Source organism: Lissotriton helveticus, chromosome 12 (genome assembly GCF_964261635.1).
Source record: "Lissotriton helveticus chromosome 12, aLisHel1.1, whole genome shotgun sequence".
Taxonomy (NCBI): domain Eukaryota; kingdom Metazoa; phylum Chordata; class Amphibia; order Caudata; family Salamandridae; genus Lissotriton; species Lissotriton helveticus.
Window position 1 is genome coordinate 609,996,546 of NC_136073.1, and position 15,188 is coordinate 610,011,733.

General features: G+C 48.9%; 2 protein-coding genes across 2 annotated transcripts in view; one reads left to right on the plus strand and one right to left on the minus strand.

Moving 5' to 3' along the window:
- Positions 1–15,188, minus strand: part of HASPIN (histone H3 associated protein kinase) — a 775,218-nt gene that overhangs the window by 84,802 nt on the left and 675,228 nt on the right. The gene's annotated exons all lie outside the window — the stretch shown is intronic.
- On the plus strand, positions 5,171–5,568 carry LOC144799254 (eukaryotic translation initiation factor 5A-1-like). Its single transcript, XM_078670505.1, has 2 exons — positions 5,171–5,335; positions 5,419–5,568. The coding sequence occupies exons 1-2, from the start codon at positions 5,171–5,173 to the stop codon at positions 5,566–5,568; spliced, it is 315 nt and encodes a 104-aa protein (XP_078526631.1).

A 15,188-nucleotide genomic window follows, 5' to 3' on the forward strand; every position in this document is an offset into this window, starting at 1 on the left:
AGTCTAATTCCTCAGCCCCTTCTCTACTCAAAATTGGCCTCAAGAAAATTTTCAACTGGATGACCACCAACCAGTTGAAATTAAATGGGGATAAAACAGAGGTCCTCCTTCTAGGGAAGAATAAGGAGCTCTGGAGTCCCTCCCATTGGCCACCTGAGCTGGGTAATCTTCCCTCCCCAGCTACACAGGCAAGAAATCTAGGAGTCATTATTGACAATACTGTCAATGAATCAGCAGGCAAACAAAGTCGCTGGCCTCTGCTTTACCATAATAAAATGGTTGAAGAAAATCATTTGGATGCTGCCCCTAGACACCCAAAAAACCGTAGTAAACGCACTAATAACATCGCGTATTGACTACGGAAACATCCTCTACCTAAGCTCGAACCTAACAGTGATCAAGCAACTCCAAATGATCCAAAATTCTGCTGTACGACTCCTGTGTAGGATACCAAAGTCAGAAAGAGTATCAAAACATCTGAATGATTTACATTGGCTCAGGGTAGAACATCGGATCAGTTTCAAAACCCTGAGTTACATGTTTAAAATCAAAGCCAAAACTGCACCTACCTATATACAAGCCTTGGCCTCCCCCTACCTGCCAACAAGAAACCTTCGCTCCCAAACTGCAGCAAACTTCGCTGTTCCCAGATTCAAACTGCAAAGAACTGGCGGGAGATCGTTTTCTGTCAGAGGGCCTATCTTATGGAATTCACTCCCCCCACATATCCGGAAAGAGGAAAGCTACGTCCATTTCCGGAAACTTGTAAAAACCTGGCTTTTCCAGAAACAACTGTGCTAAAACACAACTCAGCATATTCCTTCAATCACAAGTAATGTCATAGGCGCCGGGAAACCCTTGTTGGGTAGCTGAGCGCCATACAAATGGAAAAAAATAAATAAAAAATAAAATAAAAAATGGTATGGTATGGCTATATCATAGAACAGCTATAAGGAGATGGTTCCGAAAGCTGCAGAGGGGCTCAGCTCATGCTAGGGCACCCTCTCACATAAAACCAAGCACTCTGCCTCCAGGATTGTTAAGGCCTGCCATAGGAGTGACTTATAGGTTACTATATGTCTATATATAAGGTAGATATAGATATACTATATCTAAGTAAGGGGTGATTACACCTCCTTACCCAGGCTGTAAGAACATACCTGTGGTGTCAGTTTGGAAGGCAAACCAGGGGTGGCACAATATTTTGCCATTGTGCTACATTCCGTCCATCATCTTGTGTGTTTTGCTGTTCACCCTATGTGGGAAGGGTATGCCCAGACGTGGGTCCCATGCTCACCACACCACTGGAGTCAAGCTATCCTGGCTGAAGATGGCTGATAGCCAGAAACCGGTCCTAGGATGCTTGATTCCGGTCCAGGGAAGACATGGCTTGGCAGTTCAGTCTGGACTGTTCCCATGAGGCACAGGGTCAAGACTGATTTGCCAATGGCCATGTCTGAACTGGGGTGGCTTGGTAAGAAAAATAACGATGGATTAAACCCAGATCTGTGACTGGGGGTGAATGTTTTGCCATTGTGCAACATTCCGTCCATCATCTAGTGTGTTTTGCTGTTCACCCTATGTGGGAAGGGTATGCCCAGACGTGGGTCCCGTGCTCACTACGCCACTGGAGTCAAGCTATCCTGGCTGAAGACGGCTGATAGCCAGAAACCGGTCCTAGGATGCTTGATTCTGGTCCAGGGAAGACATGGCTTGGCAGTTCGGTCTGGACTGTTCCCATGAGGCACAGGTTCAAGACTGATTTGCATATGGCCATGTCTGAACTGGGGTGGCTTGGTGAGCAAAATAACGATGGATTAAACCCAGATCTGGGACTGGGGTGAATGTTTTGCCATTGTGCAACATTCCGTCCATCATCTTGTGTGTTTTGCAGCCCCGGGTAGGCCTAGGGTGCACCTATGCCCTGGGTACCTATGGTACACTATACAGGGGCTAACAAGGGCGACCCAGTAACCAATCTAATATGTACCTAAAGTACATGGTATCAATTTAGTGAGAGTACAGCTAGGCTGTGGGCCTGATTAGCAGGGCCACAGCCAGACTAAAGTAAAAAAAAACAGAGAATCACAGTAAAAAGTGGGGGTAACCATAGAAAGCAGACCCTACTCTCTTATACACCATATGCAAGATTACTAGCAGCAGTGATATCAGTCAGGGTTTCCTGTCATAATGTAAAAAATGCTTGTCAGTTGTCAATCAATAATATGTATTCCCAATGCCATAGGGTTTATCACTCAAATATCAGCTTCAAATTTATTTTGGAAATTGAGCTGTTTTTTCTAAATGTCAGCTTATGAATTCTGAAAATGCAAACATTTTCATCTTGAATACATACTCTTAATGTTATTAGACATATTAATTCAGACAAGCTAAAGCTTCTAACTGCATTGGACTGCACACAGGAGAGCTACTTAGAGGTAGCTGGCGATCTACTAGTAGCTCACAAGCCACTCTTTGGAGAAGGCTGGCTGGAGGTTGACGTTGAAGGTGGTCTACGACTCACTGCCAGTTGCCGAAGTAGGGAAAATCTGTTATCCCGGACATCCGAAGGTAGGCACCGGCCACTGACATCACTTTTGTGAAAACCCAAGTGGCGCTGGTGAGGCTGAAGAGGAACACGGCAAACTGAAAATGATTCAGGTCAAACATGAGCCACCCTTACCATCTGTGGGACTACAGGACAGGTATTTGAAAATGTGTGTCCTCTAGCTCCAAGGGCATCATCCAGACCCTTGAGTCCAGAGCCGGCAGGATCTGGGCTAGTGTAAGCATTATAAATGTATCCTTATGCTCGAAGGCATTCGGAGGTCAAAGTTCCAAAATTGTCCAGATGCCTCTGCACTTCAGCACAAGCAAATAGAAAAAGTAACAACCCTCTCCCCTTAAAGAGTCCGGGACGCTGTCAAGATCAGCTTTGAAGAGTAACACTTGTATCTCTAGAAACAGAATAGACAGGCGTTCCTCTGAGTGTCGCTCCTCTGATATGGGTGGAAGATTTGGCAGGGCAAAAATCAAGATAAAGCATAGTCATGATGAATGGTTTGTAGGATTCATCTGTTAGACATGAGGGATCACCTTTCAGTGAGGAAGTGTTGAATCCTGCCCCCAAGATTGTTGTGTGCCAATAAGGGCAAACTAAAGCCGCTTGGTGGCTGCTACTGCAGGGAAAGAGGTCTGGTGCCCCTGAGACCTACACTTTGCCTGCCTTACCCACGACTCCGGCACTGAAAGGACTTGAGTCACTGCTGGAGTGGCTGGGGAGACTGTTGTTGGCTAGATGCCAACCTGATAGATTACCTTCCAAATTTTCTAAACTGATGCAGGAACGGCTTGTACGATTTCAACAGACCCAGGGAGCACCTTGTGGTTCTACTGTTGTTGAAGCGCTTCAAGGCAGAATCTGTTTTTCACCAAAATGGCAGGAGCCATCAAAGGGCATATCAATGAGGCTTGTAGATCTCCAGAAAATTCTGTAGAACATTTTTATGAGTCTTTGCGGCAAATATTATTGTTGATAACCTTCCTTCCCACGCAATCAGTAAAATCTAGTTCAGCACTAATTATGTAATTGGCCGCCTCTTGTCATCATGAATTTCCTGAGAGGGTTGAAGATTTTTCTGGACAGCTAAGATCTTGTTGGTCATCTTTCAGAGGCCATGTATACAGCAACCTAATAAACAGCAGTGATTAATCTCAATGCAAGGCCAGTAGAAAAGAACACATGCTTTCTAAACACTTCAGTCCCCTTGGAGTCCATGTCCGGAGGAGCCACGAAGAATGAACTGAGGTTTACCTTGCTGGTTGAAGCCTCACCCACCAGGCTCTCTGAAGTAGGATGGTTAGTGAGAAAACCCGGATTGCTCTGTGAAGCCTAGCTAGCTGCCTATTCACACGTGGGCCTCGACAGGTCTTTGACCAAGTGCCCATCAAGATATCAGCGATTACCTTGTTAAAAGGGAGCAGAGTGCTCAGAAGTTGCTGGGCCAGGCGATAAAATTTCCATAAGGATGTTCGCATTGGTGTCGACTGAAGGCAACTACAATTGCTGAACCAAGCTGCCTGTCACACCACTGCTGCAAATGAGTCAAACCCTATTCCAGGGGAGGTAACCAAGCAGACTGGCCTGTGATTAGTCCATGCAAAAGTTGTCATTTGTATAGTGGAGTGAGAAAACCATCCCCGCTTCCCAGCAAAATCATCTTCCTCTTGGGGTGTATCTTGCAGAGTCAGATAAAAAAACATAAAGAAGCCTATGTTGGCACGTCTAACCCAGGTAGAGGTACAGGTTCAAAGTCAGGCTGCATGTTGACAAGTTCAACATCAAGAAGCGGCCCAGGCAGCAGATGACAAGCGCGCCGCAGCCCGCAAACCGCAACCCGAGGCCTCAGCCCGCTCGACATCAGGATAGGAGAGATGCCCAGCAGAAAGGGAGATTGGGCAATGTGGGCAGAGGGACGTGCCATCGGTTCGTCGATGGGAGCGCCCTGAGCTCCTGGGGGACGCGATTCGCGAGACGCTGCTAGAGCCGGGGAAGACGGAGTGAATCACCGCGAGACTATAACTTCCACTCGCCGTCTCGACATGCTATCTCACCCCCCTGCTGGTGAGGGAATTGATAAATAAGGCGACAATACTGTATTATACAGCGGGGTAAAGCAGCAAACTGGGAAAGCAGGACCCACCCCGCCTGACTCTAAAATGGCGGCCGCCGCGGACAAACGAGACCGGGACTATAACAATTTTCTCTAATCAAGGGGCTGTGGCTGACCATCTCCCCTCCTCTGCTGGTGAGTAATGCATTACACTGAGCCAGAGCATAATTGAAGAGAGGGGGCTACAATACCATTTGAATTGGTGAAAACAGCAAACTGGGAAGACAGGTCTCGCCCCGCCTGACTCTAAAATGGCGGCCACAGCGAACAAACAAGACTCCGGAAACATAGAAAATTTCTAATCATGGTCAGTTGCTGGCCCCCTCCCCTACCTAGCTGCTGAGAAAATCATTACTTCGGAGGAGGAGTATAAAGGCAAGAAAAGGGATCTACAATTGATCTCAACACAGCAAACAGAAAATAGGACTCGCCCCGCCTGACACTAAAATGGCGGCAGCCGCAGACGTCCTGATAGGAGTATAACTTCAATCAAGCCCATGGCTGATGACATTGACTTCACCACTGGAGATGCTGGGGCTTCCACCACTTTCCCTATGCAGTGCTCTGCACTGCGCAAAAATGGGCTTGTGGTCCTGAAGGGACGTCCCTGCAAGATAGTTGAAATGTCAACTTCCAAAACTGGCAAGCACGGACATGCCAAGGTTGCCATTACCAAATATGTACGTTGGGCCTCTGGTGCGTTTGTCGGAAGAAACCAAGCTTTCTTCATGAAGCAACAATGTAGATGGTTCACCTGGTTGGCATTGATATATTCAGTGGTAAGAAATATGAAGATATCTGCACTTCCACTCACAACATGGATGTTCCAAATATCAAAAGACAAGATTACCAAAGATGTTGGACTGGGTTCAATAGGGGAGAGAGGGGGCACTAGTTTTTACCTACCACGGAGCCTGAGCAACCTTGGCCGATGCCCGGTGGAGCTGTCCTATGCAGCTATAGAGGAGTCTGGCCCCTTGGCCGTCACCTACCCAGCCGGTCATCTGACATTGTTTTTCCTCGTCTCCTCATTCAGGTCTACTTCTCTTCCCCTTCGATGGAACGATGACGACGCCCCTTGGGTGGATACCAATACTGTTTGTACCCTCCGCGGAGACCGAGCAACCTTGGCCGATGCCCGGTGGAGATGTCCTATGCAGCTAAGGAGCAATCTGGCCCCTTGGCCGTCACCTACCCAGCCGATCATCTGACATTGTTTTTCCTTGTCTCCCCGTTTGTGTCTCTTTCCCTCCCCCTTCCATGGAACTATGACGACGCCCCCTGGGCGGACCCCAAAACAGTTTTTACCTACCGCGGAGCCCGAGCAACATTGGCCGATGCCCGTTGGAGCTGTCCTATGTATCTATAGAGGAGTCTTGCCCCTTGGCCGTCACCTACTCAGCCGGGCATCTGACATTGTTTTTCCTCGTCTCCCCATTTGTGTCTCCTTCGTCTCCCCATTTGTGTCTCCTTCTCTTCCCCTTCGATGGAACGATGACGACACCCCTTGGGTGGATACCAAAACTGTTTGTACTCTCCGCAGAGACCGAGCACCTTGGCCGATGCCTTGTGGAGCTGTCCTATGCAGCTATAGAGGAGTTTGGCCCCTTAGCCGTCACCTACCCAGCCGGTCATCCGACATTGTTTTTCCTCGTCTCCCCGTTCGTGTCTCCTTCCCTCCTCCTCCTCCTCCCACTGTGATTCTTTGATTCAAATTGATGTAACTATGTAACCTGTAACTCGCTGATTCAAGTGATATAACCATGTATCCTGTAACTCTCTGAACCTCATGTAAAGCGCTCTGATACCTCCGGGTCTAGCCAGCGCTATATAAAACTTTTCAAATGACTAAAATAAACAAATAAAAAATAAATGCTCTTCTGGTGCCGTTGATACTAGTATTGAAGAGGACAGACCTGGTGCAGGTCTTGGAGCTGGAGTGGATGTCTGTACCAGAGTCAGTAGGGGACCTGGAGCCTGTTGCAAAGGGTCAGACAGTGTTGAGGACGAATCCACAAATGGTAACCCAAAACAGGGACTGGAAGGCATACCAGAGGGAGATGGAAGTGTACCAAAAACCTGCAGCATGATGTCCTTGAAGGCATCAACCTTTTGTCCAACAACACAAGGTATACCTATAGTCAAGGAAATGTGTGAATAAGCATAAGTAGTGTCTCTCTCAAAATTAACCACAAGTGAAACAAAGTTATGGGGGAGACATCCCTTAAGGATAAGAACCCTCACTCACCCGAAGGTGACATGCTTCATCATATGGGTCCTCCTTACCAATGTTGAAAACCTAGTCAACACTGGGAGCTACTACTTCGAGGTTATTTAAAGAAGGAGCTCAGAGATGTTTTGATTGGTAAGGAATAGGATGATAATCCCATATGAGAGCTGTAAGGTGTAGTGAGGTATGCAGCGCTGTGTAAAGAGTGAGTAGTGAAGTTAAAACTATCTAGGTAGAATCACAAGGAAAACTTTAATTGTGTGTTCTACCTGACAGGGTTAAAAGAAGAACAGCACAGTGGTATAGCTTTAAAACCACTGTCACTATGTCACTTATTCACACATTTCCTTGACTATAGGTATACCTTGTGTTGTTGAATATGTATTAGGGAATGTATACCTAGTGGTCTATAAACTTTCCCTTCTGACCCCCAATCTACGGTAGTGTTATAATATCAACCTTTTGTCACCTTACCCTTGGCCTGGGAAACTCAGGGCGCACCGGAATAAGTTGGGGAATCGGCCCCACAACTAGGGACTTGGAGGAAAATTAACTGGAATTGTGATAACCTGGCACCTTATCTTTGGATTCAGAGTGGTAGGATGAGGTAGAGTCCTACTTCCCTTTTTTGGATTGTATTTGGACTTAGATTTAGACTTACCGTAGGACTTCAACCGCAAAGTTGACCTCTTGTTGGAACTGCTTCCAGAGCAAGATAGAGTCTGTGCCCATAATCTGGTGTTAGACTTAAGCAAGGGCTGTGACTACTTATTATGTTCGGCAATGTACAGCTCTGCTTCTCTGTCTTCGATCACCTTTGGGTGCATTTAGTGCACAACTTCGAGTCGTACGTAGAGCCCAATCATGAGAGGTGTACCTCATGTGGGTCTGTTACTGATATCAGCTTTCTATAGTCACGGCATGGCTTGAAGCCTGTCAACTTTTGGAGGGGACATCATTTCATATCATGCTAGACTTCTTTTTGTAAATCACTAGAAGGCTGACAAAACAGGACAGAGCAACAGACCAACGCTTGAAGGTGCAGAAAGGAAATAATCAGGTTAGAGAGCAGGTGTGGCACTTATATGTAGTTCCGCTCTGTCACTTCAGGGGTGGTATAGAGCCAACACGGATTTGCGCAGTGCAACCTAGTGGCGAAATGGAGCATTGCTGGAGAAAAGTTTCAGGATCCAGTATTGAGTCTGGGGAGTAATCTAAGGGGAGGAATCTGCAGTTAGAAATATCCATCAGAAACTTTTATCACCAAGCAAGAGACTGGTGGTGTGGGGTTCGTTAGACTCAGCAATCAATCAATAAAGGCATTTATAGAGAGCGCTACTCACCCGTAAGGGTCTCAAGGTGCTGTGAGGGGAGTGCTGCTACTGCTCGAACAGTCAGGTCTTGAGTAGCCTCCAGAAGGTCTGCCGTAGGAGGATGGGGAGGGTGTTCCAGGACTTGGCGGCGAGGTAGGAGAGTGATTTGCGACCGGTGGTCGTTCTTCGGATGCGGTGGCGAGGGTGAGGTCGGCGGAGCGGAGCTGGCGATTCGGGGTGTAGAAGGGGAGTCGTCTGTTGAGGTATGTTGGTCTGATGTTGTAGAGTGCCTTGTGTGCCTGGGTGAGGAGCTTGAAGGTGATCCTCTTGTTGTTGGGAAGCCAGTGCAGGTCTCTCAGGTGGGGTGTGATTTGGCTGTGGTGAGGGATGTCAAGGATCAGGCGTGCGGCGGCGTTCTGTATGCGTTGCAGTCGTTTCAGCAGTTTGGCCGGGGCTCCCGCGTAGAGGGTGTTTCCGTAGTCCAGCCTGCTGCTAACGAGGGCCTTGGTGACCGTTCTTCTTGTGTTGGTGGGGATTCACCTGTAGATCTTTCGGAGCATGCGGAGGGTGTTGAAACAGGAGGCTGAGATGGCGTTGACTTGCTTGGCCATGGACAGTGTTGAGTGAATCCCAGGTTGCGTGTGTGGTCGATGGGTGTCGGTGCTGTACCCAGGGCAGTCGGCCACCAGGAGTCGTCCCAGGCTGAGGGGGTGGAGTCGAGGATGAAGACCTCCGTCTTGTCCGCGTTCAGTTTCAGAAGACTGTTCTTCATCCATTCGGCGACGGCTTTTATTCCTTTGTGGAGTTTGGTTTTGGCGGTGCGAGGGTCTTTGGTGAGGGAGAGGATCAGATGTGTGTCCTCGGCGTAGGAGATGATGTTGAGGTCGTGCAGTCTGGCGACGCGGGTGAGCGGGGCCATGTAGATGTTGAACAGGGTCGAGCTGAGGAATGATCCTTGGGGTACGCCGCAGATGATCTTGAATGCTTCGGATCAGAAGGGGGGGGGGAGGCGGACGCTCTGTGTTATGTCAGAGAGGATGGAGGAGGTTCAGTCCAGTGCTTTGCAGCGGATTCCTGCATCATGGAGGTGAGTGCGTAGGGTGCGGTGGCAGACCGTGTCGAACACGGAGGAGAGGTCCAGGAGGATGAGGGCTGCGGTCTCGCTGTTGTCCAGGAGGGCCCTGATGTCATCGGTGGCGGTGATGAGGGCTGTTTCGGTGCTGTAGTTGCTGCGGAACCCGGACTGGGATGGGTCCAGGATGTAGTTCTCCTCGAGGTAGTGGGTAAGCTGTTTGTTAACGGTCTTCTCGATGACCTTCGCCAGGAACGGGAGCAGGGAGATGGGCAGGAAGTTCTTGAGGCCACTCTGGCCTGCCTTTGGTTTCTTGAGCAAGGCGTTGATTTCGGCGTGCTTCCAGCTCTCTGGGAAGGTCGCGGTCTTGAAGGAGATTTTGATGGCCTTGTGGAGGTGGGGTGCGATGGTGGCGCTGGCTTTGTTGAAGATGTGGTGAGGGCATGGGTCTGACGGGGAGCCTGAGCCGACAGTAATCATGATTTTTATGGTGTCGTCGTCGTTGATGTTAAACCATGTGAGCAGGGGGTCGCTGTGGGTGGTGGCCGTGGGGTCCGAGATGTCGTTGGCTGCCGTGGTGGTCTGGTTGTCGAAGCTGTCGTGGATGTCTGCGATCTTGCTGTGGAAGAAGGACGCAAGGGAGTTGCACAGGTTTTGCAATGGTGGGATGTCGTTGGTGTTAGAGCTGGGGTTGGAGAGTTCCTTCACAATGTTGAAGAGCTTTTTGTTGTTTGCGCTGTTGTCAAGGTGGTCCTTGAAGGAGGTCTTTTTGGCAGATCTGATGAGGTGATGTTGGCGTATGGCGTTCTTGTGGGCTGCTTGGTTCTCCGGTGTCTGGGGCGCCATTTCTTCTCCAATTTTCGGCGGTTTTGTTTGGAGGTCTGGGGTGAACCAGCTGGCATTCCTGTTGGTGCGTCTGTTGGAGGGGTTAGTAACAAAGCGAGGGTGTTGGCGCAGTCGTCGATCCAGCGTCTGAGGTTGCTGGCGGCGGAGTCAGGGTCGGTGGGGTCGGCTCCGGACGAAGGTGGTGGTTAACTGGTCTTCGGTGGCTTTGCTCCAGCAGCAGCGGGGATCTGTTGGGTGCGGTGGTGCGTGGTGGGTTTCCGGAAGGTGAAGTGAATGCAGCGATGGTCGGTCCAGTGGAGTTCGGTGGTGTGGCTGAAGGAGACGTGGGAGCTTGCGGAGAAGATGGGATCCAGCGTGAGGCTGGCGGAGTGGGTGGGCGTTGTCACCAGCTGTCTGAGTCCGAGGTTGGCGAGGTTGTCGATCAGGGTGGTGGAGTTGGAGGTGGTGTTTTCGAGGTGGAAGTTCAGGTCTCCTAGGAGGATGTAGTCCGTGGATGCGAGGGCGTGCATGCTGACGAAGTCGGCGATGGAGTCGCTGAACTGTGGTCGCGGTCCGGGGGGTCTGAGGGTGGTGTTGGGATCGGTGTGGATGTGGAAGTGTAGGTGTTTGGCGGTGTTTAGGGTGCCGTCGAAGTTGGTAGAGACATTGAGGGTGGACTTGTGGACGATGGCGATTCCTCCTCCAACTCCATTGGTGGGGTCTCTGCGGGTGATATTGTAGTCATCCGGGATGGCTATGGCGATGTCGGGTTCATCCAGGTCTCTGTCAGGAAGGCGACGTTTGGGGAGGATGTGTCAAGCAGGTCCCAGACGGCATATTTGCGTGCCGAGCGGGTGTTCAGAAGTATGCGACGGAGGTGGTTGAGTCCTGTCCTGGTGGGCGGATTGGCGGCTCTGGTGCTGGTGAAGCTGTAGTTCTGGCAGGAGAAGGGTCCTTGGGTGCGCTCTGGGGCGGCCTGGAAGCAGGTGTGTTCTTGTCCGGTGTGGAGTGTGTGGAGTGGGCTGGCATCGTAGCGGAGTCGGGCGATGTGGTGTTCGCGGGGGCCAGGGGTTCTGGCGCTGGGCGAGGTCCAGGCGCGGACGGGCACGGAGCGGCTTGCCTTAGACGCACCTCCGGCGTGGCAGCTGCGCACGTTTGTGCATCGGCCGCCATAAGAAGGGGAGGTGGGAGGGAGCAGCAGCAGGGAGGGGGAGCGGACAAATGGGCGAGCGGGGGGCGGGGCCGCATCGGCTGGAAAAATGGGAGGGGGGAACGGCGAAGGAGAACAGAAAGCAAAAAGGCACAGAGTAATCGGAAGGAAAGGAAACGATCACAGAACAACAAAATAACAAAATACAGTACCAATGACAGAAGCAATTACACAAGAACAGTGCAAATACAAAAAACGCAAACCTACGGCCTACCGCTGGCCACCAGGGATGAGGCGCAGGTGGTAGCCTGCGGATGGAGGCAGGCCTCCAACTCGGTCAGCAGCAGCGCCAGCTGGGCACTGAGCACGGGCGCAGACTTATGGAGCTGCGCGGCGTGGGGAGCAACCTACCTGGAAACAGGGTCAAGGGTCGCTCAACACGCATTAAACAGTAACATATTCTTACTTACAAAATTAGAAATACTTTGCATAATTAACAAAGGGCATTGCTAACGGGTCTAATGGGAAGTTGACACAGGTACCATCAATGTGTCACATGGATGCGTGAAGGAGAGGTTGCAGGGGACTGTCAGATACACTCAAAAAGGAGATGTCGGCAGGCCTGTTCCTTAGCATGTGACAGATAAAAAAGGCCTGCTCTGATGACATGCTCCTCTCTATCACAGGCCCCCAAGTTCTTATTGGAGGGCCTTGTGGTTTAAGATCAACACATCCAAATCTGAGAACTTGAACAGATCTATACCCCAACCTCTCACTAAACCAGGGGTCTCCAACCTTTTCTGTAGTGAGAGCTAATTCTGCTCAATGAAAGTCCTGCTGAGCTACTAGCATATTTTATCACTGTCAAATGCTGATGATATGTATTAACATTACACTATGACCACCCTAAGCACCATTATCAGTATTAACCACCAAAAAATTCCAGGTGAAGCTATCAGCAGAATGCTAGGAAAACGTTTATCAATATTAAATGTTTCTAATCAAGTAAAATTCCACTCATCACATGCAGTGTGCTACAAACGGTATTACCACAGCAGTAAGTCTCCCCAACTCAAATTGAATTATCATTCAGCTAACAACTTTAAATGTGTTTTAGAATTGCAATATTCTGTCGTCATTAGCATATTAATTTTTGAAAATACACATTTTTCTATCAAAACCCCTTTCCACTTTTAGCAATCAAACTCAATTTTCCAGAAGAAAAACCTTTTCTGAAAAAGCATAATTTTTCCTTTAAAAATCAAATCAGTTTTCATTGTCAGAAAATACACAGTACCTAAACATCAGCGTTTTGTTTTCATTGAGTACCGCCATGTACAAATGCCTCTCATGGACAAATTATGCTTCAAATACCCAGGTATTGGAATCATAGGCCATGCTTCCTCACCATAACACTAAGAATGCCTCTGTTATGCCAATAATGCCAACCTTTAAACCAGGGCTACCACTGTGCCACAGCTGGATGCCCAACGTACATCAGTTATGGCCATTGTTATTGGAGAAGCGGTTGCCACTCTGTCAGGAATGGCTAAAAGCAGGCCAGTCATGCTCTTAATATGTCAGTGATGGCAGCAAGTATGTAATTACTAGAGTTGTGTGCCCAAAATAGTCAAGGACGAATATATTATGGCTATGGCAGAATTATACCATGAATGGGCACAATTTTGTCAAAGAGAATACTCTTATGATGGAGACCAGCATACATATTTGGCAGTTCTTGATGCTAGGAGTAGCTTTCAGGAATCAACACTGTTTATTTGGGAAGGACACAATGTTACACACCCACACAAAAATGAATGTGATGCTTTCAATTTTTTCTGCCCTGGATGCATACTCTCTTCTCCTCAGCTCTTTGGTTGATCATGCTCCCAACTAACACATTTTCACTCTAGTTCTTGCAGTCACACCCTTTGGTGGGTTAGCCCTCCTTACTGCTGCTACTATTCTTTGATGTCACACACAGTGCGACTGACCGAGCAGGGTGGACAACATGGCAAATCCCCTTCTTAGGTAGATTTAAAGTGGATAAAGATGGTTCATGTGGCAGACCCATAGGCCAACGCTGCAGCTTCCACATGCTTCAACACCCTCCGCATACTCAGCAAGACCTTCAAATGGACCCACCCCCAAATCAAAGAAGACCGTCACCCATGCACTAATCACCAGCAGGCTGGACTACAGGAACGCCATCTATGCCGGAATCAACAAATCTCTACTCCACAAACTTCAGACTATCCAGAACAACGCAGCCAGACTCATCCTCAGCATCCCACGACAAGACCACAGTACCCAGCATAAACGAGTACTGCACTTGCTCCCCGTCGAAAAAAGTGACCTTCAAGCTGCTCACACACACCTATAAAGCCCTCCACAACACAGAACCCCAATACCTCAATCTCCTTCTACACCCACAAAAGAAACCCCTGCTCCGCTGACCAGGCCTTGGCCGAAATTCTCTGCATCAACAGAACCAGACAGGAGGCACACCCTTCTCCTACATCATGGCCAAGACCTGGAATGAACTACCCCTCAGCATCAGATAAAGCCCCACACTGAAAGCATTCAGGAAGAGCCAAAAGACCTGGCTTTTCAAATGATCAGAGCTGCACAAATCCCCCCACACAGTCCCCCAGCGCCTGGAGACCCTCACAGGTGAGTAGTGTGCTCTATACATCCCTGACTGATTGATTGATAGGCCACCACAGTGTGTGTTTGAGTGTTATCAACAGGCCCTGCCATTGGTTTGGCTGTCTAACTCTTAAGGGTAGTGAAATGAGCATTGCTGCCTTCTTTAATATACACAGAATCTCTGAGATTGGCTTGGCTTCACCTCTGAGAGCTACTTTGAGGGTGCTGGTGACCTACCAGTAAGCTCCCGAGCTACTGGTTGGAGACCCCTGCACTAAACACTTGAGGACCCTGACTCTGTTCCACTGGTCGTCAGATAATATAAACTATCTGGGATTGGCACTGGCCCAACTCTTGACAAAACAAGGGACATCAATCTACAGTGGCTGCGGCAGGGTATGAAGAAAGAATTAAATAGCTTGAAATTCAAGACCCTATCCCTGTTGGGGCACATAAAGGCATACAAAAGGACAATTCTACCTAAGATCATCTACATCTTTAAGACCCTATCCTTTCGCATACTCAAAGATTATCTCAAGGACATGCAGGAAATGTGTAATATATTTGTGTTGGAGAATAAGAGAGAACGCTTAACCAGAAATTTAGTTTCCCTTTAACCGGAAAATGTTTTCTCTACGCCCGCGTCAAGGGGGTTGGGGATCCTAGAACTGGCTAATTACTAAGTAGCAGCCTACCTACAATATTTGTTCCACTGGACCTGTAGAGAAACTAGCAAAGGGTGGAGCTTGATTGACCATAAATGGTGGCAGGCCAGCTATAGGAGATCCCCTGGCAACTGAAACCTTACTGGACCGGTTACGCTCTAGCGATCTGCAGTAATGAGGGCCACATTAGAGGTGGCGACATGAAAAGGGCTCACATCTTTCCCATCCTGCTTCACCCCCTGTGCGGTAACCCTGAATTTCTGCCTGGTGTAGATAGAACCCTCTTTGAGGTGGGCAGAGGTAGGCCGCAAGACCCTTAGAGATATGTTTGCCAACCAAACGATCAAAACTTTCATTCAGTTACAAACTAAGTTTACACTGGCAGAGTCAGAGCACCTCCGCTACTTACAGGTCCAAAATTGGCTTCAGACCCCAGTGATAAAAGAAGGGCCTAGTCGTCCCTTAACTCCATTTGAAAAATACCTATGACACAGAATACAAAAGGACCGTGCCATATTCCACATATACAAGATACTGAGCACGAGGGGTGGGAATCTGAAGCTACGTTTCCAATGGCCTAGGAGAGGGAGTTGGGCATTACTCTTGACCAC